Here is a 25,101-nt window from a genome sequence, read left to right on the forward strand (position 1 = left end):
AAGCTCATTGTAGTTTCTCTTGTCGGCGGAACGTTCCCTCTCGTAGTGTCCTCTAAAAGCTAATTCTTTCAGGCTCCAAAAACGCAGTGGTGTTGATAAACCGCTTGAGAACATCCCTGTTTCTTCCAACTTTCTCGTTGTGTCGCACAGTTTGAATACGCAGACCTTCGTCATGATCGAGGCAGCTTTTTCCCAGAAGCTTGAATCTGATGTGGGCATTTATATGCTGCCTGCTGAATGATCGATGTTCTTCAGGTCACTGTACCCCTCTTTCGCCCAAGGCTCAGACTTTCCAAAAAGCAGGCGAGGCCAAGCGATACAGGCGGCTTGATGAAAGACTTGTTGTTAAGCAGCTGTTATACTTTTGATACCAGTTGGTATTGAACGCCCTCACCTTTTCATTCTTCTTCATGAAACTGATCGCAGGCAGAGATCGACCCTCACTTTTAATTCTAGAACCCCCATAATGCTCTGTGGCACAATCCCAATACAACTCACTAGGTTCGTTCTCTGATCCTAATTCTATAATTGGATGGACAACATGTCAGTTCATAATGCAAAAGTTTTGATTGGTTAGAGGACGTTCTCCGGAAGTGGTCATAATTACCATGTTTGTCTATGGAAGGGGTGAGGCCTTCAAAAGGTTTTGTATTGAAGTCAATGTGGCCAGAGGAGGACTGAAGATAGCTGTCCTCCGACTACACCATGGTGCTACCCAAGATAGTGCTGTTGAAGTTACTGTAGACCTTCATTGCAAAACCGTGTATTTTATTCAATTATTTGGTGACATATGAAAATATTTATTACAGTTTCATCTAAAATGGATAACTTTTTTAATGCCAAACATACATTTTGCTTCATGAGTGTATGAATATTTACATATTCATTTTGGCCTTACCACTTTTATTTTTTATTTTAGTGCTACATACAGCCAGATGCTTTGTATTTTAGTGGGACATCATACAGCCAGATGCTTTGTATTTTAGTGGGACATCATACAGCCAGATGCTTTGTATTTTAGTGGGACATCATACAGCCAGATGCTTTGTATTTTAGTGGGACATCATACAGCCAGATGCTTTGTATTTTAGTGGGACATCATACAGCCAGATGCTTTGTATTTTAGTGGGACATCATACAGCCAGATGCTTTGTATTTTAGTGGGACATCATACAGCCAGATGCTTTGTATTTTAGTGGAACATCATACAGCCAGATGCATTGTATTTTAGTGGGACATCATACAGCCAGATGCTTTGTATTTTAGTGGAACATCATACAGCCAGATGCTTTGAATTTTAGTGGGTCATCATACAGCCAGATGCTTTGTATTTTAGTTGGACATCATACAGCCAGATGCTTTGTATTTTAGTGGGACATCATACAGCCAGATGCTTTGTATTTTAGTGGAACATCATACAGCCAGATGCATTGTATTTTAGTGGGACATCATACAGCCAGATGCTTTGTATTTTAGTGGAACATCATACAGCCAGATGCTTTGAATTTTAGTGGGACATCATACAGCCAGATGCTTTGTATTTTAGTTGGACATCATACAGCCAGATGCTTTGTATTTTAGTGGAACATCATACAGCCAGATGCATTGTATTTTAGTGGGACATCATACAGCCAGATGCTTTGTATTTTAGTGGGACATCATACAGCCAGATGCTTTGTATTTTAGTAAGACATCATACAGCCAGATGCTTTGTGTTTTAGTGGGACATACAGCCAGATGCTTTGTATTTTAGTGGGACATACAGCCAGATGCTTTGTATTTTAGTGGGACATACAGCCAGATGCTTTGTATTTTAGTGGGACATACAGCCATATTCTAACAGTGGCATAAGCCTGTTTGGAAGTCGTTCTTTTAGTGGCAGACTTGAATTCTGAAAGAACAATAAGTTAATCAGGATATTTACACAAATTATGCATTTTATTTAATTTGACAATTTAAAATGCATTAAGAAGCCACACCAGTCACCAATACATGTACAGTAATTACAGAGGATTACATAGTCAAGCCTTGTTCCCATTGTGGTCCATTATGAAAGAAAGACATTTCCGTGTACTTCTGCTGCCCACACATGAATCATTTGACTTTTTGCAGATTATTGTTCATTAATTTGACTATCAACAGTAATAAAAACCATGCTATATAAAGTGTTTTTATTAAATCTCAATGAAATGCACAATGTATCATCAACAAAAAATATGCACTCGCCTTGCACTCAAACATAGTGGGTGGAAGATATAATGGGATATAACAGCTTATTATTAAAGGACAGGGGTTCATGAACTTTTTCAGCCTGGGATCCAAATGAGAAATTCGGTGTTTTCCAAGGACCCAAGCTTATGAAAACATGCTATACGTAAATATCGGTACATTTCATTTCCCTTATGCCTAAATCAAATGCAATATAGACAAAACAAATAACAATGAAATTAAATACCCATATAAATAGCAATTAATGTTTATTTTTCCGCATTAAAAACTCTCTTACATATCTGTCCTGGTTGGAAATGTTGCTGTTAAAATACACTGCTCAAAAAATAAAGGGAACACTTAAACAACACAATGTAACTCCAAGTCAATCACACTTCTGTGAAATCAAACTGTCCACTTGGGAAGCAACACTGATTGACAATAAATTTCACATGCTGTTGTGCAAATGGAATAGACAACAGATGGAAATTATAGGCAATTAGCAAGACACCCCCAATAAAGGAGTGTTTCTGCAGGTGGGGACCACAGACCATTTCTCAGTTCCTATGCTTCCTGGCTGATGTTTTGGTCACTTTTGAATGCTGGCGGTGCTTTCACTCTAGTGGTAGCATGAGACGGAGTCTACAACCCACAAAAGTGGCTCAGGTAGTGCAGCTCATCCAGGATGGCACATTAATGCGAGCTGTGGCAAGAAGGTTTGCTGTGTCTGTCAGCGTAGTGTCCAGAGCATGGAGGCGCTACCAGGAGACAGGCCAGTACATCAGGAGACGTGGAGGAGGCCGTAGGAGGGCAACAACCCAGCAGCAGGACCGCTACCTCCGCCTTTGTGCAAGGAGGAGCAGGAGAAGCACTGCCAGAGCCCTGCAAAATGACCTCCAGCAGGCCACAAATGTGCATTTGTCTGCTCAAACGGTCAGAAACAGACTCCATGAGGGTGGTATGAGGGCCCGACGTCCACAGGTGGGGGTTGTGCTTACAGCCCAACACCGTGCAGGATGTTTGGCATTTGCCAGAGAACACCAAGATTGGCAAATTCACCACTGGCGCCCTGTGCTCTTCACAGATGAAAGCAGGTTCACACTGAGCACGTGACAGACGTGACAGAGTCTGGAGACACCGTGGAGAACGTTCTGCTGCCTGCAACATCCTCCAGCATGACCGGTTTGGTGGTGGGTTAGTCATGGTGTGGGGTGGCATTTCTTTGGGGGGCCGCACAGCCCTCCATGTGCTCGCCAGACGTAGCCTGACTGCCATTAGGTACCGAGATGAGATCCTCAGACCCCTTGTGAGACCATATGCTGGTGCGGTTGGCCCTGGGTTCCTCCTAATGCAAGACAATGCTAGACCTCATGTGGCTGGAGTGTGTCAGCAGTTCCTGCAAGAGGAAGGCATTGATGCTATGGACTGGCCCGCCCGTTCCCCAGACCTGAATCCAATTGAGCACATCTGGGACATCATGCCTCGCTCCATCCACCAACGCCAAGGTGCACCACAGACTGTCCAGGAGTTGGCGGATGCTTTAGTCCAGGTCTGGGAGGAGATCCCTCAGGAGACCATCCGCCACCTCATCAGGAGCATGCCCAGGCGTTGTAGGGAGGTGATACAGGCACGTGGAGGCCACACACACTACTGAGCCTCATTTTGACTTGTTTTAAGGACGTTACATCAAAGTTGGATCAGCCTGTAGTGTGGTTTTCCACTTTAATTTTGAGTGTGACTCCAAATCCAGACCTCCATGGGTTGATAAATTGGATTTCCATTGATTATTTTGTGTGATTTTGTTGTCAGCACATTCAACTATGTAAAGAAAAAAGTATTTAATAAGATTATTTCTTTCATTCAAATCTAGGATGAGTTGTTTAAGTGTTCCCTTTATTTTTTTGAGCAGTATACAATAAAAAAGTCATTCTGAACTGGAATAAATTGATTGATCACATCACACAGATGAATAACAGAACACACACACAGGCTTTTTGATAGTGCAACCCTAAGTAACAGTACAGATGAAAAATGATCAGTCCTTCTGTACATCTTACTGTAGAAAGTACAGTTGAAAAAAAGGTCTAGGTTGGAACTGTTGCTGTTAAAATACAATAAATCATTTTTATCCTGAACAGATGTAGACCAGAAAACACACACAGTCCTAATGAGAGGTTTTCAACAATCATGTCTATTCTGGGATACGTTTTTGACTGTGCAACCCTGAGGTCATGCTCAGCATTGAGTCTGTTTCTGAGTTGAGGTATGTGGTGCCAAACTGGATCAGAACATCGACTGCTTTCTCAGTCAGGCAGGAAACCACTTCCTGCTTTCGATGAGCAACCCAGAATCGTGTTTTGCCCAATCAGTTTTATTCCAGTTAAGAATAAAAATGATTACTTGTATTTTAACAGCAACAGTTCCAACCTAGACTTGTTTTCAACAGTAATTTATACAGTAAGATGTACAGCAGGCCTGATCATTTTTCATCTTCATAGTGAAACTCGGCATTGTAAGCAATAATGTCTTCATACTGAATGTAAGTGTCATTTTAACACCTCAAAGAAGAGGTACAGAGACCCAAAAGTGCAATTTACCGTGACCCGTCGAAGAAACTCAAGTTCAGTCTTGGTGCCAGGCTGCGTGAAACGGGAGAGATGTTCGTTGTGCCCGACTGCCACCACAATATGAGAATCAGAGAGCTAAAAAACACCATGGAATTAGTGGTTGGGATTCCCACAGACTTCCAGAGAGTATGCTACCTGGATAATGGTAAAATAAATACTTTTGATGTCATTTGCTGGTTTAACAGTTGACATATTTTAATGAGAAATGGGGAGATGTTGTTGATTAATTGATTAGATATGTATCCATTTATTTTTATTGGTTTTAATGAAGTTAGAATCAGGGACATTATACATCTCAAACGTAGGCTAGCAGTGACAGGCCCGTCATGGTGAACATATTATTGAGGGTGTTTTCCAGTTTGACTAACTATTTAATGATATACTTCTCTGACCCAAAAAATGGGAGAAACTCCCCAAATACAGGTGTGCCAAGCTTGTAGCGTCACACCCAAGGAGACTCGAGGCTGTAATCGCTACCAAAGGTGCTTCAACAAGTTACTGACTAAAGGGTCTGAATACTGATGTAAATGTGATATTTCCATTTTTTATTACAAGCAAAAATGTAAAAAATACAGTTTGGGTACTGTGTGTGGATTGATGAGTGAAAAAATAATTTAATACGTTTTAGAATAAGGCTGTAATGTAACAAAATGTGGAAAAAGTCAAGGGGTCTGAATACTTTCTGAATGCATTGTATATGATGGCACCACTATTCACTGTAATGACATCGTCCCTGGAACTACTGTCACCCTGATGATCTGGCCTTATGATGGACGGGCTGAGCTTGTGATAGCTGCAGCTACTGGGGATGTATTCAAGGTGATGTGGCATGAAAGAAAAACCTAGAATAGTCTACAGCAGTCATACACAGAGACTCTCTATGGCTCAGGTCATTATTGATCATAGTAAAAAAAGAGGCATCATCACCAAAAATAGTAATAGCAATACTGCATTTCTTTACCAGACTTGCTGAAAGATCCACCTCCTTATTTGATCTAATGTGGCTAGCCTGTAATTACTGCACATCTAAACAGCATCTCACAGCTGCTATTATAACCTGTAGACCTTATTTACTTCACTCTTCCCCTTTTTTAGGATGAACATTTCCATCGACTTTTCACACATGAAATGACTATTTTCTCTTTATTTAATGTAGCTCAAGAGTGTGATGTCCAAACCAGCACCTCCAAGTTCCTCCCATCTCAGTGCTATGGGTTCTATGAGTGGAGCTCCCTCCTGGCTCTCTCACTGTCTCTTCTCTGTTCATCAGTGCCCACCGTGGACACATGCCCGCTGTCCGCCTCCTGCTCCAACAAGGTACCCACCACCACAGAGGCAAAACATCTGGATATCACCGGCGCACTGGAAAAACCTTGTATCTCACTTGGGGTGATTTTGATAAATATTTTTTACATAAATTGCATCTAGACATCCCCCTCAGAGGCGTCAAGTCCATAGCAGGGGCAGGTGTACCCTCAAGATTTGTAATATAAAAAAAATAATACAAAAGAACATGTAATAATCTCTGTAATACTACTAGCCACTAGCAATTTTATGAAGTTGTCTTTAGCTAGCCCAGATAGGTTCCCGATCTCCCAACTACTAAGAAGCCATTTCAGCCTATCAATCAAGTAAGAGTAGCTAGCTTGTCTAACTATCTTAGCTGGCATGCCTGCTGGCAAGGTTGGTAGACTTCAGAAAAACAAGCTGTAATAAGAAAATATTTCTCTAGGGCTAATATAAATAATTCTAAAATGCCTAGTGAACTTCAATTAATGTATAGCAATAGGTCTGAAAAAAAACCCTGTATGTTATTATTTTTAATTCCTGGCGATTTAACTTTTTGGAGATACAGGGTTTTCCCGGTACGCTGGCAACATCTGGGTTATGTTAATTAGGCCGTGCAATGGAAAACAATTCGCAAAAGTCAAGCCAGTCCCTCCTTGTTTCAGTGTGGTTTCTTTCTTTCTGCCTAACAAATGTGACCCTGTTATCTCTGTAGGGACCAATGTTAAGGGCCAGACTCCCCTGGGGACGTGGGGCCCTCCACGTGGCCGCCGCCTATGGCCAGTTGCAGTCCATACAGGAGCTACTGGTGCGCGACGCCCCACTCCAACTGGAGGACTCTGAGGTCATGATGGCTCTGAGAACCGCCATGTGCTGGGGCCAGAGGAAGTGCCCCCGGCAGCTCTTCCTCTTCCTCTGGCAGGAGCATGACTCCCAGCTACGTTCCTGGCACTTGGGTGCCCATGCCCAGAGATACATGGCCTCCCTGGGGCGCTGTAGCCGTGGGGTGGAGGGCAGGGTGGAAGTGAGGCAGCTGGGGCCGCCGCAGAACACGGCCATGAGGGCCCATGCAAGGAGTGCGTGGATGGGGGATGCGTGACCAGAGCTGCAGGTCAAGAACAGGGCGGATGGCCAAGAGCCTTGTCCTGGAGAGCCATGTAAACAGGATTTTATTCCAGCCCAGCACTAACACAACAGTTCCTAACTACTCTGGATTGAATCGCATTAGCGGTCGGATCATTTGAATCAGATGTTTTCGTGTTGGGTTGGAACAAAAACCTGCTAACAGACAATGTTTCCCCCTTCGTCATTTAGTCAGAAGTCGGAAGTTCGCCTACCTCTCCCACGTCGGACGTTGAGTAAGCGCTTTCGCAACGGTTCCGAGCAGCAAGACTCCCTTCATGAATTCATCAAGAGGCAGAAAAGTAGATTAACTGACATTTATAATTAAGATAAACCAGTGAAAAAAAAGGTGCAGCAAAAGGGTGCAATTACATTAGTCAGAGATGGTGAAATAAGATGTCTTGAGCAACCTGGACGACAGAATGTGACACTGCTTATTAGCGAATAAAAGTAGCAACCAGAGAGATGAGAACAATGTGAGAAAAAATATAAATACTGTATGATAAAAGCCAATTCAAATGGAGTTAAACTGTTAAATGGGGAATAAACTACCTTTAAAGTTTAAATGATTGTAGTCATGTGAACTGTTCTATCAAACAAATGCATTGCCGTTGTACCATGGCAGCATACAGTGCCTTCGGAAAGTATTCAGACCCCTTGACTTTTTTTCACAGCCTTATTCTAAAATTGATTAAATATTTTTTTTCCACATCAATCTACACACAACACCTAATAATGACAAAGCGAAAATTTTTGCAAATGTACAAAAAAAACAAACAGAAATACCTTATCTACAGTACATAGTTATTCAGACCCATTGCTATGAGACAAAAAATTCAGCTCAGGTGCATCCTGTTACCATTGATCATCCTTGAGATGTTTTTACAACTTGATTTGAGTCCACCTGTGGTAAATTCAATTGATTGGACATGATTTGGAAAGGCAGACACCTGTCTACATAAGTTCCCACAGTTGACAGTGCATGTCAGAGAAAAAAACAAGCTATCTATGAGGTTGAAGGAATTGTCCGTAGAACTCTGAGACAGGATTGTGTCGAGGCACAGATCTGGGAAAGGGTACCAAAACATTTCTGCAGCATTTAATGTCCCCAAGAACACAGTGGCCTGCATCATTCTTAAATGGAAGAAGTTTGGAACCACCAAGACTCTTCCTAGAGCTGGCCACCCGGCCAAATTATGCAATCGGGGGAGAAGGGCCTTGGTCAGGCAGGTGACCAAGAAGCAGATGGTCACTCTGACACAGCTCCAGAGTTCCTTTGTGGAGATGGGAGAACCTTCCAGAAGGACAACCATCTCTGTAGCATTCCACCAATCAGGCCTTTATGGTAGAGTGGCCAGACGGAAGCCACTCCTCAGTAAAAAGCCATATGATAGCCCACTTGGAGTTTGCCATAAGGCACCTAAAGGACTCTGACCATGACAAACAAGATTCTCTGGTGTAATGAAACCAAGATTGAACTCTTTGGCCTGAATGCCAAGCGTCACGTCTGGAGAAAACCTGGCACCATCCTTACGGTGAAGCATGGTGGTGGCAGCATCATGCTGTGGGGATGTTTTTCAGCTGTAGGGACTGGGAGACTAGTCAGGATCGAGGCAAAGATGAACGGATTTAAGTACAGAGAGATCCTTGTTGAAAACCTGCTCCAGAGCGCTCAAGACATCAGACTGGGGGCGAATATTTACCTTCCAACAGCATAACGACCCTAAGCACACAGCCAAGACAACGCAGGAGTGGCTTCGGGACAAGTCTCTGAATGTCCTTGAGTGGCCCAGCCAGAGCCCGGCCTTTTACCAATCAAACATCTTTGGAGATATCTGAAAATAGCTGTGCAGCGACGCTCCCCATCCAACTTGACAGAGCTTGAGAGGATCTGCAGAGAATAATGGGAGAAACTCCCCAAATACAGGTGTGCCAAGCTTGTAGCATCACACCCAAGAAGACTCAAGGCTGTAATCACAGTGAAAGGCGCTTCAACAAAGTACTGAGTAAATTGCTAAGTACTTATGTAAATGTGATATTTCAGTTTTTATTTGTTTATACATTTGCCAAAATTTTGGAAAATATATTTTTGCTTTGTCACTATGGGGCATTGCTTGTGGATTGATGAGGGGAAAAAACTGTTTAATGCATTTTAGAATAAGGGTGTAACGTAACAAAATGTGGAAAAAGTCAGGGGGTCTAAAAGCTTTCCGAATGCATTATATACAGGGGACTGAGACTATTATTCATCTCTGATGTGTCATTTGCCCTGCGTAGAAATCAAGATGTATATAGATTTCAATAGTGTCTATTTTGATAGTCACAATACTCTTGTATACATGTCAATATATTCTGCATGTCATTACATTCTCCATGTCAATATATTCTCCATGTCAATATATTCTCCATGTCAATATATTCTCCATGTCAATATATTCTGCATGTCAATATATTCTCCATGTCAATATGTTCTACATGTCAATACATTGTACTTTAAAAATTATTGTGTGTTTTTATATGACATAGTATTACTGCAACATTGACGAAGTGCATCCAAGCAATCATTTCACTGTGCTGTTTACACCTGTTGTATTCTGTGCAACTGACAGATACACTGATTGGATCTGAAATAGTTGCCAATTTGGCAAATAGAAGGTCTAAATATCCATTTGAGCCAGAATCATGGAAGAGGAATGACATTAAGGTCTGAAAGGCATGAAGATTATGATCACTTGCTCAAAAAATTTGTATTGCTATTTTCACCTACACACAGGGGAGAAAGACCAAACTACTGCAATTATTTGTGTTTTGGTTACCAGTAAATACAAATCCCCTCCCGAATGGGGCAACCTCAGAGCAGACTCTTACCCTGGGCAATAGCGTAACCCTTAATGTCAATCCCTGATGTATGATGACTGTATTAATATATGTTATGTTTTCTATCAGTGTACTGTAGGATAACCACCTTTGAACCTCAAGATGATGCTCATGATAGTCGTAGTCACTGTGCTGATTCACTGCCATGCTGATTGTCTGTGGTTGAAGTCACCATATGACAGAAAAACACATTGAACAATGTAATACAACTCCAACCATCAAGAGAGTGCTAACTACAGCAGTTCAATCTCAACGCAGCAGATGAAGACACATTTAGAGAGTGCTAACTACAGCAGTTCAATCTCAACGCAGCAGATGAAGACACATTTAGAGAGTGCTAACTACAGCAGTTCAATCTCAACGCAGCAGATGAAGACACATTTCTGGTTTAATGTATATGTTGATGTGGTGATGATGACTATGTAATGACACATTTTCCTGAAAGTAAGAAAAGGTGTGTACATTTGTAACTGTGTGAAATTTGAGACATTCTTATAACATGGGTAGGGCTCCTTTTAAAAGCCCTGGCATCCTTTCGTTACTTACAGTACTGCAGTACTACAACAAGCAACTCAATCCACTTACCAACACAACCACGTGAGAGACAGCTTCAATGGGTTTTGGTAAGTCAACTAACACTGCTCATTGCAAGATTTTTGATCAAATTCAGATGCTAAAAAATGTGACTATTGCATTGTCAAGGTAGCCTAAGTCATGTTTAGTGACAGAGGGTAATATAGTACAGTGAATGGGTAATTGGGTGACTTGACTTGTAGAATGGAACATTTTCTTACAAAGAAAGATCATCCTTGTTGGTGTTTGTTCATCTGTTAAACAGTGGCGGTTCTAGACCATTTCAACTGGGGGGGGCCAAGCTGGGGCCAGTTGAACTGTTAGAGGGGCCAGTTACATTAGACGTTATTGTTGTCATATCGCTTTCTTCACTGCATTGCAGGCATTAGCAGGCAAAAGACCATGTTCATAATCATCATCACTGTCTAATAACGGATGTAAAAAAATAATGATAGCAAAAATGTGTTATGTCAAAATTATTTCATACTCCACATTTAGGGGGAGCCACAAGGGGGTCCAAAATTGATGAACAAATAAGGTTTTAAATGTAAGATGGCTAAATAAAGAGCACAATTATTGATCATTATTATATTATTATTTGTGCCCTAATCCTATAAAAGCTCTTAGTCACTTCCCACGAGCCGGTTTATGACAAAAACTCACACTCATTCTTATGTTTAATAAATATATCGTATAGTGTGTATGTGGCAGGCTTACAATGATGGCAAAAAATAACATTTGAGAGTGCGCTGCCCTTGGTGCTAGAGGGGGTAACAGATGGAGGTTGAATGTTTGAAGGGGTACGGGGCTATAAAAAGTTTTGGAACCACTGGCATAGATAACACTAGCAAACTAGAAAAATAGATGTTTCACTTGAATTATTGTCATAGGTTCCTCATACCATTTCATACTGGCCCAAGGCTGTCTTTTACATAGAGATCATATTACATTCTAATTCCTAAGTCTATGGTCTTTCGCCTATTTCTTTCTGCATATTTATTCTGCATTTTGCATGGTGAAAGGCTACAAGTGTTTTCTCTATCCAGTGATCTAAACTAGCCCAACTGATAGTGTTTCTGCTATGTTGCTGTCAGGCAAAAATGTGACCAACAAACATTGGGCAAGACAACATCAAACACAGAAACAGACACCCACACTAGAAAACATAAAAGTTGTATTATCAGGAAAAATAGAAAAGCAGGATTTTAACTAAGGGATAATTCAGTTTCAAATGAAAAAAGTTTTTTCTATATATGTATTAATTTCATTCTTTCTTGAAGACGTTGGCAAAGTAGAGCTCCACTGTGAGAAGAACAACAAAGCCCACAAAACCAATGACATCTCAGTGAACAGACTGATAGTCAGGAGAGGCCAGTCCTTCCTGGTCACCTTTGAACTCCATGGCCCCTCCAGGCCCACAACAGACTTACTGGAGCTGAAGGTGGAGACAGGTGAGCTATCTAGAATAGAAAATAGAATAACTTTATTTATCGCTGCTATTTATTAGGGCTGTTTGTATTAAAAGTTTCCCGGACCCAGATTATGCTAGTCCTGGACTAAAACACACTAGGATGGATCGAGGCTAGGGTAGAGAAATCGGCCCTATGTTAGTCCCCTTTGAAAGACAGACACGTGCAGTAATAATGACATTGGAACAAATCCTTGTATGCATTTTACATACCTGAGTTGGGGTCAATTCAATTTAATCTAAAAACTGAATTGCACCAATGACAGGACTTGAGATACCTCCACTTGTAATGTATATGTACTCCTGACATCAACGTTAAGCTGTCAGAAAATATAGAATCTAATTGGACAAATACACTGAGTGCACAAAACATTAGGAACACCTGCTCTTTCCATGATATAGACTGACCAGGTGAATCCTGGTGAAAGCTATGATCCCTAATTGAATCCACTTCAATTAGTGTAGATGAAAGAGAGGAGACAGGTTAAAGGATTTTTAAGCCTTGAGACAACTGAGACATGGATTGTGTATGTGTGTCATTCAGAGGGTGAATGGGCAAGACAATAGATTTAAGTGCCTTTGAACAGGGTATGGTAGTAGGTGCCAAGCACACCAGTTTGAGTGTGTCAAGAACTGCAATGCTGCTGGGGTTTTCACACTCAACAGTTTCCCATGTGTATCAAGAATGGTTCACCACCCAAAGGACATCCAGCTAACTTGACACAACTGTGAGAAGGATTGGCGTCAACATGGACCAGAATCCCTGAGGAACGCTTTCGACACCATGTAGTGTTCATGCCCCGGATAATTGAGGCTGTTCTGAGGGAAAATGGGGACTAGTCATTTTTTGTACTCCCAGTGTATCACTGTTTCTGAAAGTTTTCAGCAATTTCATTCCTACTGAACACAACCCACAACATCCTCTGTTTTCCATCCAGGGCCCCAGCCTTCGGAGGCATTGGGGACCAGGTCAGTGTTCAGGCTACCTGAGGGCTGTGGGAAGGGTTCCTCCTGGAAGGTCAAGGTTCACCAGGGCTCAGTGTTCCTGGCAGGCTCAATCACCCTGGACATCACCAGCCCAGCAGATGCCCCAGTGGGAGAGTACAGGCTGTCTGTAAAGACCAGCGCCACCGCATCAGTGGGCAGCAGCCTGGGCAAGCTCCTTCTGCTGTTTAATCCCTGGTGCAAAGGTAAACACAATTCAATTCAAAACAACTTTATTATCCCTCATGGGAATTCTGGACAATGAATTCACTTCCTGTGAACGAGATTTGAGAGTATGGTAAAGCATATGTAATACTTTAGATTGGAGTTTAAAGCATTCGTAAAAATGTTAACTAGAACTGTGATAAATTCACTTTTTTAATCACAGAAAGGACAACAAATGCTGTGACTGCATCAATACAGCCATGGTAACAGACAGTCAATATTTGATACAGTATCCAGAGGGTGTCAAATGTAGCATTCCTGAATGTTCTCATCAGTTTAAAAGCTGGAAATGGCTAACTTTACAGAAATTGTTGTAACCCATGTCGCTGTATGGGTTGGAAAGACGCCTCATAACTGTTTTGGGACATAATAGACACACAGATACAAACAATGGGCCACAACATCCAGAGCCACATTATATGAATGACAGTCTGTGGTTATGAATGCTGATCTCTAATATCAAAGTGGTGGCATTGCTGTTGAAACCATGTGATGAGTTCATTGGTAGCACAGCCTATTAGCACAGCTTGGTAGCACAGCCTTGCAGCACAGCCTGGTAGCACAGCCTGCTAACATCCTGGTATTAAAGTCTGGTAACATACTGGTAACACAGCTTGGTAACACTACATTCTAGCATGGGAGACAGTGGTCATAACACAGTAACAGCATGATAACATGTTAAAGTTACTCGCAATTTAAACCTTGTCCAGATACCCTTTCATTTCAGTTTGTATAATAATATATTTTTTATTTATCCAGTCAAGTCAGTGGAACAAATTCTTATAATTCATGTTTTTAAAACGGCTGTATTTTGTTGCGGGCTGTAGAGGACTGGGTGCATCTACCTGAAGAGGAGGAGAGGCAGGAGTATGTGATGAGAGAACAAGGCCTGGTGTACAAAGGTTCTGACAAATACATCAGCTCTATGGCGTGGAACTTCGGACAGGTACACAGAACAAACAATACAGTATTGTACAGTTGAAAAGTACTAGCTATCTGCTTATAACATATAGGGCTTGTTTCCTGGACACAGATTAAATATATTCCTCAACTAAAAAGCAAAGTCAATGGAGATTCTCCCTCCCAAATTATTTTTACTCTAGAGAAGTCCAGGACTAATCTTTTGTCCAGGAAACCGACCCCAAATGTCACACGATATCTTAGTCTACGTGATTGGCTAGAGTCCTTCGTGGCTCCATTGGTAAAGAATGGCTCTTGCAACGCAAGGGTTGTGGGGTTCGATTACTGCGGGAGACCAATACGAACACTTATCCACTCAATACTGTAAGTCGCTCTGGATAAGAGCGTCTGTTAAATTACAAAATTGTAAGTTAGTATAGACAAGACATTTTAGAAATTGTTGCTAACTAACCTGCCCAAATGTATTGTTTCTCCAGTTTGAAGACGATATAGTGGACATTTGCCTAAAGCTGCTTGACGTGAATCCCAAGTGTCTGTGTGACCCCGCAAAGGACTTCTCTGCTCGTTGCAACCCCATCTATGTCAGTAGGGTGGTCAGTGCCATGGTAAGATTGGAGATCTGACCCACACTAGTAACAGTGACAACATTATTGAACCCTACTAGTAACAGTGAACAGGTTTCCATCCAACCTTTTTATGCGAGTAAAGTACATGTCAGATAAAACATTTCATGACATTTCATGAAAGTGCTGATGGAAAATGTGTCAGTCAGCTTTACAAATGTTGACAAAACAAAATGCACAAGACAAGTCGGTAAATTAATTATGAGAGAAATGTTGGTGGAAATGCTTTTATGCGCAAATATTGATTTAATAACCATCAAATCGAAGTAAACTTGGAATCACGCAATGACATCTTGTGTGGTCGTCCCACTATGACTCATCGGGAAAGCATGCCGTTTATTAGGCTACAGATAAATAAATTAATGATGAAGTTCACAGGGTGGTGAATGTGCAAGGGGATGAGCTTGATATTTCTTTCTATTAAATATTGAGGGCCTTATTCTGGTAACATGATCCTCGATGCTTGGCTGCCGTTTGACAAATAAAACATAATCTTATAATGTTGGCTATAGTGCATTCGGAAAGTATTCAGACCTTTGACAATTTCTACATTTTGTTACGTTACAGCTTTATTCTAAAATGTGACCAACCGCCTCGATCTTATGTAGCAAAATGTGATTATTATTCGTTTTTTTTCTTTGGATAAAGGTAGAGACTCAGAGACAGAAAATGGGATATCATACACTGCAGTTGAGGAACAATGGGGAAATAATCTGCTTTGAAACCTCACTTTTGAGAAAATAGCCCTTGAATGTTTTGGTACACCTACTGGAGAGCTCTTCTACATCCATTCAGCATCGGTCACATCCTCATAAGCCTTAGCCCCGTTCATCTCTTTAAGGATTCATATGTGAGGCCATGTGGTAAATATTGTATTCATATTTATGGATGGAATACAAGTTTCTAATTAAGGCACATGAAAGTTCACATGTTCTAGAAGGCATTTCTGCCAATAAACATATTTAGATAAAAAAAGTATGTTTACGTTGAAATGCTGCTCCTGTGAAGTAAGTGATGTACGACAAAAAAAGTACATTTAATGGAAACACATCTCTGGTGGGAAAATGCGCATATTGTTTTTATGCTTTTATGATTTTAGAATATTCACATGAATATCTGTCGCCACTTGGATGGAAATCCTAGCTTGTGACAACATTATTGTTTTAACATTGACAACATTATTGACCCCCACTAGTAACAGTGACAACATTATTAAACCCATCTAGTAACCGTGACAACATTATTGAACCCCACTAGTAACAGTGACATTATTGACCCCCACTAGTAACAGTGACAACATTATTAAACCCATCTAGTAACCGTGACAACATTATTGAACCCCACTAGTAACAGTGACATTATTGAACCCATCTAGTAACAGTGACAACATTATTAAACCCATCTAGTAACCGTGACAACATTATTGAACCCCACTAGTAACTGTGACAACATTATTAAACCCATCTAGTAACAGTAACATTCTTTAAATCATCATAAGCTCATAGTTCTGTATAAACAGCACAAGAAGATACATTGGTTCATTTCTGGAACATCATCTAGCCCTGTTCACTATAAATGGTTCCAGTGCCACTAATTAAGGTGTTGTTACACATATAGGACTGGTTTCCCGAACCCAGATTAAATCTAGTCCTGGACTAAAAATAACTTTCCACACTGAACATGCTTTTTAGTCCAAGGCTATGCTCAATCTAGATCCAGGAAAGCAACTACATTTTAGATAGTACAAAAACACATTCACTCAGCCAAATGACAGTTCTGAAATCTAATTTGAACATTATTGTCCTTGCCCAGATCAACGCTAACGATGACAGAGGTGTCCTGATGGGGCGGTGGGATGGTCGATACGATGGTGGCATGTCCCCCACTCACTGGAACGGCAGTGTGGAGGTACTAAGGAGGTGGCTCAAAAATGGCAGCAATCCAGTCAAGTATGGCCAGTGTTGGGTGTTCGCCGCTGTAATGTGCACAGGTAGGCTATTACTGTCCAATCTCTCTTCAATTATTATTTTAGTCAATCAATCAATACAATGTTATTTAAATAGAACTGACTATTGCATGCGCTCAGACCCAGGGCTGTGATTGGTTTTTGAGAGGGATGGCAAGATTACCCACCACCTCTGATCAGAGGAGAGAGGCTGCGTGTCAATGCATTGGATGTGCTTATTTTAGTTAACCAGTATTCTTTGAATGTGTTGTTTTAGTTAACCAGTATGCCTGAAATGTATTTCCTTGTCAGTACTGAGGTGTTTGGGAATCCCATGTCGAGTGGTTTCCAACTTTCAGTCTGCCCACGACACCGACAAAAACCTGACAATTGACTACTTCTTCTCCGACTATGGAGTCAGACCCAAACAGAGCCCCGACAGTGTATGGTAAGTGTAACATGAGGTCATTGTGGCTACAGTATGAAGAGTGATGCCAATAGCATGAAGTTTTGAAGACTGGTGTTTCTGCTCAGGAACTACCATGTGTGGGTGGAGGCCTGGATGAGACGGCCCGATCTCTCAGCAGGCTCCTTATACGATGGCTGGCAGGTTGTGGACCCCACCCCCCAGGAGAAAAGCACTGGTACGGTCCAACTTCCATCTCATCTCACACCATCTTACATAATAACACACTTCTGGAGGTTGTATGTACTGTATGTTGTGTTACTGTGCAGATGGTTCTGAGTTCGTGTCCTGGGTCTGGGAGACATGAAGGGAACTCCCTGTTATACGCTCATGTTGTTTTCTCTTCCCCTCCCCCAGATGTTTACTGCTGCGGCCCTGCTCCAGTCAAGGCAATACTGCAGGGTCACGTTGACCTCAAATACGATGTGCCCTTTGTCTTCGCCGAAGTCAACGCCGACCGTGTAACCTGGATGGTGTTCGCTGACGGCTCCAAGAAAAAGATCTCCACGGACAGTGTGTCCGTAGGCCAGAACATCAGCACCAAGGCAGTGGGCAGTGACAAGAGAGTGGACATCACGGCCAACTATAAACATGCAGAGGGTTGGTATTGAATGAACCGAGAGTCTGACTATATCAAGGTTTAACTGTTATCAATTGATTTCGGAAATAATGCAACGTTACAAGGGTTATACCTATCATAAGGGTATAAGCGTATTTTATATATTTTAGAAATCTGGTTGGTCTGGGAAATAGTTCTGTACTTTTTTAAGAGATTATTCAGAATGGTGCTGTGTCCACCTGTCACAATAATTCTCCCAGGTGAGTGAAACTGCTTGAGTCACCAGGTACTCATCCAAAATGTCACACATTTCAAACAGGCACAAAAATGGAGAGAGCTGTGTACAATCTAGCTGTGAAAAGAGTCAACATACCCGGAGAGAATTCAAACGGGACCCATGACTGCAAACCTGGCGTTTCCATGAAGATCGTGGAGCTGACCAAGCCGGTCAGCGGCAAAAACATCGACCTCAAGCTTATACTGAACAGCAACGACAGTGAAACTCGGACACTAGTGATCAATGTCAACGTTCAGGCCATGAGATACAACGGGATCCCATCCTCCCAGATACAGACCGAATTGAAAAAACTGAAGCTCCTTCCCAACCAAGGTAGAGTGAAAATGTTCCAAACTCTTTCCGTGAGTAGGCCTACAAGGTTTAACTATCACAGTAGTGCACACAGGGAGGCATTTACATCACAGAACAAAGGGAACTGAAACACTTAACAAAACCAAAAGCACATTGCAGCTATTCACCTTTAGAATTCTTTGTCAACATCCTTGGTATGACGCATATATCAATCTCAATGATTGATTTCCACAAAAACATGGTGTGTTTCAGGAGTGCATATAGTTAGAGTTTAACTGGTCAATTTACAAAGCTGTAAATTATCATGTATAGCTGTCATAGCGTTGTAGCAAATCGACTGACTCTAACTCTTATGGCTGTCAGGTTGCTAACGTTGTACTGAGGACACAACAGAATGTTAGGGTTGCTAATGTGGTACTGAGGATGCTACAGAATGTTTGGGTTGCTAATGTGGTACTGAGGACGCTACAGAATGTTAGGGTTGCTAATGTGGTACTGAGGATGCTACAGAATGTTAGGGTTGCTAACGTTGTACTGAGGAACACAACAGAATGTTAGGGTTGCTAATGTGGTACTGAGGACACAACAGAATGTTAGTGTGGTACTGAGGACGCTACAGAATGTTATTGTTGCTAATGTGGTACTGAGGACACAACAGAATGTTAGGGTTGCTAATGTTGTACTGAGGGTGCTACAGAATGTTTGGGTTGCTAACGTACTGAGGACGCTACAGAATGTTAGGGTTGCTAATGTGGTACTGAGGACGCTACAGAATGTTAGGGTTGCTAACGTTGTACTGAGGATGCTACAGAATGTTAGGGTTGCTAACGTTGTACTGTGGACACAACAGAATGTTCGGGTTGCTAATGTTGTACTGAGGACAACACAGAATGTTAACGTTTGTGATACCTTGACAATCAAATGCATTGTCTCTGTTGGCAGATCTGACTATACCCATCCACATCCCCTTCTCTGTGTACGGTGAGAAAATGCGGGAGAGCAACAGCATCAAGGTTTCGGCTGTGGTCACAGACAAGGACAAGAGTGAGGCAGTGTACATCACAGAGAAAGACCTTGTGCCAGAGAGCCCTTCGCTCACCATCAAAGTGAGTATTGCATATTCCCAACATTGTCATTTCGCAGTCTGTCAGATCCTTAACTTCTATGGCCTAGGTGGGATGTTAGTGTCCCACTCTATTCAACAGCCAGTGGAATCGCGTGGCGCAAAATATAAATACCTCAAAAATGCAATAATTTCAATATTTCAAACATACGACTATTTTACACCATTTGATAAGACTCTCGTTAATCTAACCACATTGTCCGATTGCAAAAAGGCTTTACAGCGAAGCAAAACATTACATTATGTTAGGAGAGTACATAGACACAAATAACCACACAGCCATTTTTCAAGCATGCATATATGTCACAAAAACCCAAAACACAGCTAAATGCAGCACTAACCTTTGATGATCTTCATCAGATGACACTCCTAGGACATTATGTTATACAATACATGCATGTTTTGTTCAATCAAGTTCATATTTATATCAAAAAACAGCTTTTTACATTGGAGTGTGATGTTCAGAAATTGTATTCCCACCGAAAACTTCCGGTGAATTTACTAAATTACTCATGATAAACGTTGACAAAATTCATAACAATTATTTTAAGAATTATAGATACAGAACTCCTTTATGCAATCGCTATGTCAGATATTAAAATAGATTTTCGGCGAAAGCACATTTTGCAATATTCTGAGTACATAGCTCAGCCATCACGGCTAGCTAATTTGACACCCGCCAAGTTCGGGGCAACCTAAAGTCAGAATTACTATTAGAAAAATTGGATTACCTTTGCTGTTCTTCATCAGAATGCACTCCCAGGACTGCTACTTCCACAACAAATGTTGTTTTTGTTCCAAATAATCCATAGTTATGTGCAAATACCCCCGTTTTGGTCATACGTTCAGGTCACTATCCAAAGGGTAACGCATTTCGAGACAAAAAAATTCAAAATGTTCCATTACCGTACTTAGAATCATGTCAAACGCTGTTTAAAATAAATTTTTATGGCAATTTTCTCATAAAACAGCAATAATATTCCAACCGGACAATACTGTATTCATTCAAAGAGGAAAAGAAAAAATGGCGAGGTCTCGTGAAAGCGCATTTCCATTCACTTTGTCCTCAGGCAGACCACTGACAAACTGAGTTACTATACTTTGCCAAAAGACAGGAGACGCCCCAATCCGCTTTCTGACGGCTTTAGAGAGCCAATGGAAGCCTTAGAAAGTGCAACATAACCCCACGGATACTGTAGTTTCGATAGACAAGCAAAAGGAGAACTACAAAATCGCAGACCGGCCACTTCCTACTTGGAATCTTCTCAGGTTTTTGCCTGCCATATGAGTTCTGTTATACTCACAGACACCATTCAAACAGTTTTAGAAACGTTAGAGTGTTTTCTGTCCAAATCTACTAATAATATGCATAGTTTCTGGGCAAGAGTAGTAACCAGTTTAAATCGGGTACGTTTTTTATCCGGCCGTGAAAATACTGCGCCCTAACCCAGACAGGTTAAGCCACTCCAATCACCTACTTAGAACAGCTCAACTTTCTCTGAGTGACATTCATTGGGGGTCTTTACATACTCTTGGGTTACCATTTAATTTATAGGTGGCAAACACACTAGTAGCGAGAATAGCAATTTGCAAGGACAATAACGGTTGGCCTGTGAATAAACGTGTTGTGAAGATGAAAATCTAAAGTGTTAGACTGTCATCTGAACAGTTGATATATTTAATACAACGTTAATATCAGTAACAGCCATTAAACTGGAGATGGGGTTTATTCAGTGTGATAGTTCCAATATAATATATTATTTAGCAAATGCTTTTCTTCGAATGTGTGCTCTCTTTTAGGCCATTGGATCTGAATTGCAGTATAGTGAAATGACGGCAGAGGTTGTGTTTGAGAACCCTCTATCCGAAGGTCTGAGAAACTGCTTCATAACAGTGACCGGCAGTGGCTTGCTGACTGAAACAATGGAAGCCAGGTAGGTCTTTGTGACATTTCTCTGATATCTTTACAAGCAAGGTTTCAGTTTGTCATAAAACCTGAATCCATCCCACTGTGCAAAAACCGGTTGAATCAACATTGTTTCCATGTAATTTCAACCAAAAAAATCAGTATGATGATGTTGAATCAACATGGAAAACTGATTGGATGTGCAAAAAGTTAACTTTTAACCTTTTTTTTGTTGAGTTGTAATTCACATTAGGTGATAACTCAACCAAATGCAAATCAGAACTAGACGTTGAACTGACGTCTGTGCCCAGTGAAATGTGTCCAGATTTGAATCCTGGATGTGGACCCAGTTTTTGCCAAGTGGGATGGATTCAGGTTTTATGACAAACCGAAACTTTGCTGGTCAAATTGACAATTTAGCTCTTAATCTCAGATACCCAGACCTAAAATCTCAGGAAATTGTGTAAAATGCTTGATTAGGTTCTGGGGGAAAATGTTTGACAGAAGATACTAATGAGACTAGAGAAGTCACCAGCCCCCTAAACAGAAAGTCTCAGCCAAGCCCCCCTTCTGAAAACTTTCAGCTTGAAATCATTGTCTGAAATCATTGCTTGAAATCCCCGCCCACACTTTCAGCACCACCTCCACCCAGTCCTGATATGTCCAGATATCTGGTGAGGAAACCAAAGCACCAGAACTACGGTTCCTTGTTAGTTGTGGCATCACAGTCTTTTGACAGATGATTCAATACAATTTATGTTACGTAGTCTGTCCACAAGAGATTATTTAGCTATTGATTAAACTAGAAAGTACATGCATTCATGGGCTGTTCATGTGGTTAAAGCTTAGAGTTTTTCCATCTGAAATATTTTACACTACCTTGTGTGTTGAAGTTTAGAGATCTAAAGCTGCCTTGAGGTATAATGTTTTTCACATGTGTCTCCTCAGAATGCCTTTGCTAAAACAAGGGCAACGACTACGTGTGACGATGCCCTTTACACCATACAGACCCGGTCCTAAGAAGCTAGTGGCCGGCTTCAACTGTGATCAATTCAGGGACATTAAGGCAAGCTGCAATGTGTACATCAAACCCGTCACCGCTGTTGTCCCCCCACTGCGTAGATAGTAAAGCCCTCGTGAGAATAACTCTAATAACTCAAATAAGTTCTGCAATTTATACCTTATTTCCTGTTAAGTCAAATTAGGATATAACGTTAGGCCACCGAGACAGTGTCCAAGTTCTATAATTCTCTGGTAGAATATCCTGCTTCTATTTCGTCACACACAACCGTTAGCTATTTTCTAGTTATGCTATTTTTGACCCCCAGGCTGTTGATGTCATGCAGCCTGTAGTTTTTGTGTTTATAGTTTTTCATAAAGCCAATAACAAATTTGATATCGGACGACAATTGAATGTTCATGATGTCACCGCAACAACTGTCGAAACACGTAGTATAAACCAGCCTTTAGTCTTGATGATAGTTTAGTACTTTGCTTGTTTAGTACATAGACTCACATGTGAATCCTTAAAGAGATAGTTGGGGCTAAGGCTTAAGAGGGTGTGAACAATGCTGAATGGGTGCAGACAAAGAAGAGCTCCTCAGTAGTAGTAATAAAACATTCAAGGGTCATTTTCTCAAAAGTGAGATTACAAGTTTTTCAACTTTCAAAGCAGAATTACTTTCCCATTGTTCTTCAATTGTAGTGTATGATATACCGTTTTCTAATTCTGAGTCTCTAGTTTTATCTAATGTAAAAAAACACAATTTCAAATTTTGCTACAGAAGACTAAATCGAGCTGGTCGGTCACACATGAAGATTAAACATTTTCAGGCCTACTGTACATCTTACTGTATGAATGATTGTTGAAAACAAGTGTAACATGGCTTGACTTTGTCTATGTAATTCTTTGTAATTGTGGTGCATTTATTGTTGACTGGTGTGGCTTCTTAATGCATTTTAAATTGTCAAATAAAATAAAATAAAATGCAGAAATATCCTGATTAACTTATTGTTCTTTCAGAATTCAAGTCTGTCACTCTAAGAAAGATTTCCAAACAGGCTTATGCCACTGTTAGCATCTGGCTGTATGTCCCACTAAAATACAAAGCTTCTGGCTGTATGTCGTCTGAGATTCCTAAAGATTGGAAAGCTGCCACAGTCACCCCGCTCTTCAAAGGGGGAGACACTCTGACCCAAACTGTTACAGACCTAAATCCATCCTGCCCTGCCTTTCTAAAGTCTTCGAAAGCCAAGTGAACAAACAGATCACCAACCATTTTGAATCCCACCGTACCTTCTCCGCTATGCAATCTGGTTTCCGAGCTGGTCACGGGTGCACCTCAGCCATGCTCATGGTCCTAAACAATATCATGACCGCCATCGATAAAAGACAGTACTATGCAGCCGTCTTCATCGACCTGGCCAAGGATTTCGACTCTGTCAATCACCGTATTCTTCGCCAGACTCAACCTTGGTTTCTCTTATGACTGCCTCGCCTGGTTCACCAACAACTTCTCAGATAGAGTTCAGTGTGTCAAATCGGAGGGCCTGTTGTCCGGACCGCTGGCAGTCTCTACGGGGGTGCCACAGGGTTCAATTCTCGGGCCGGCTCTTTTCTCTGTATATATCAATGATGTCGCTCTTGCTGCGGGTGATTCTTTGATCCACCTCTACGCAGATGACACCATTCTGTATACATCTGGCCCTTCTTTGGACACTGTGATAAACCTCAAAACGAGCTTCAACGCCATACAACACTCCTTCCGTGGCCTCCAATTGCTCTTAAATGCTAGTAAAACAAAATGCATGCTCTTCAACCGATCGCTGCCTGCACCCGCCTGCCAACTAGCATCACTACTCTGGATGGTTCTGACTTAGAATATGTGGACAACTATAAATGTCTGGCTAGACTGTAAACTCTCCTTACAGACTCACATTAAGCATCTCCAATCCAAAGCTAAATTTAGAATCGGCTTCCTATTTTGCAACAAAGACTCCTTCACTCATGCTGCCAAACATACCCTCGTAAAAAAACAGATTATCCTACCGATCCTTGACTTCGGATATTTCATTCACAAAATAGCCTCCAACACTCTACTCAGCAAACTGGATGCAGTCTATCACACTGCTATCCGTTTTGTAACCAAAGCCACATATACTACCCACCACTGTGACTTGTATGCTCTCGTTGGCTGGTCCTCGCTACATATTCAATGCCAAACCCACTGGCTCCAGGTCATCTATAAGTCTTTGCTAGGTAAAGCTCCGCCTTATCTCAGCTCACTGGTCACCATAGCAACACCCACCCATAGCACACACTCCAGCAGGTATATTTCACTGGTCATACCCAAAGCCAACACCTCCTGTGGCCGCCTTTCCTTCCAGTTCTCTGCTGCCAATGACTGGAACGAATTGCGAAAGTTGGAGACATATCTCCCTCACTAACTTTAAGTGTCAGCTGTCAGGGCAGCTTACCGATCGCTGCAGCTGTACACAGCCCATCTGTAAATAGCCCATCCAACCAACTACCTACCTTATCCCCATATTTGTTTTTCTGCTCTTTTGAACACCAGTATTTCTACTTGCACATCCTAAT

General features: G+C 41.4%; 1 protein-coding gene and 1 long non-coding RNA gene across 2 annotated transcripts; both read left to right on the forward strand.

Annotated features, from left to right (window-relative positions):
• Positions 1-5,530: 5,530 nt before the first annotated feature.
• LOC115150073 (uncharacterized) lies at positions 5,531-6,325 on the forward strand. Its single transcript, XR_003867044.1, has 2 exons — positions 5,531-5,654; positions 5,992-6,325. It is a non-coding gene; the product is annotated as an uncharacterized LOC115150073 (long non-coding RNA).
• A 4,341-nt stretch (positions 6,326-10,666) lies between these two features.
• Positions 10,667-23,510, forward strand: LOC115150070 (protein-glutamine gamma-glutamyltransferase 2-like). Its single transcript, XM_029692976.1, has 13 exons — positions 10,667-10,744; positions 11,975-12,145; positions 13,101-13,352; positions 14,199-14,317; positions 14,769-14,897; positions 16,728-16,905; positions 17,173-17,308; positions 17,395-17,504; positions 17,684-17,926; positions 18,205-18,495; positions 19,417-19,580; positions 21,398-21,531; positions 22,452-23,510. The coding sequence occupies exons 1-13, from the start codon at positions 10,735-10,737 to the stop codon at positions 22,627-22,629; spliced, it is 2,115 nt and encodes a 704-aa protein (XP_029548836.1). The 5' UTR covers positions 10,667-10,734; the 3' UTR covers positions 22,630-23,510.
• Positions 23,511-25,101: the final 1,591 nt, after the last annotated feature.

This window comes from Salmo trutta, chromosome 16 (genome assembly GCF_901001165.1).
Source record: "Salmo trutta chromosome 16, fSalTru1.1, whole genome shotgun sequence".
NCBI classification, from domain to species: domain Eukaryota; kingdom Metazoa; phylum Chordata; class Actinopteri; order Salmoniformes; family Salmonidae; genus Salmo; species Salmo trutta.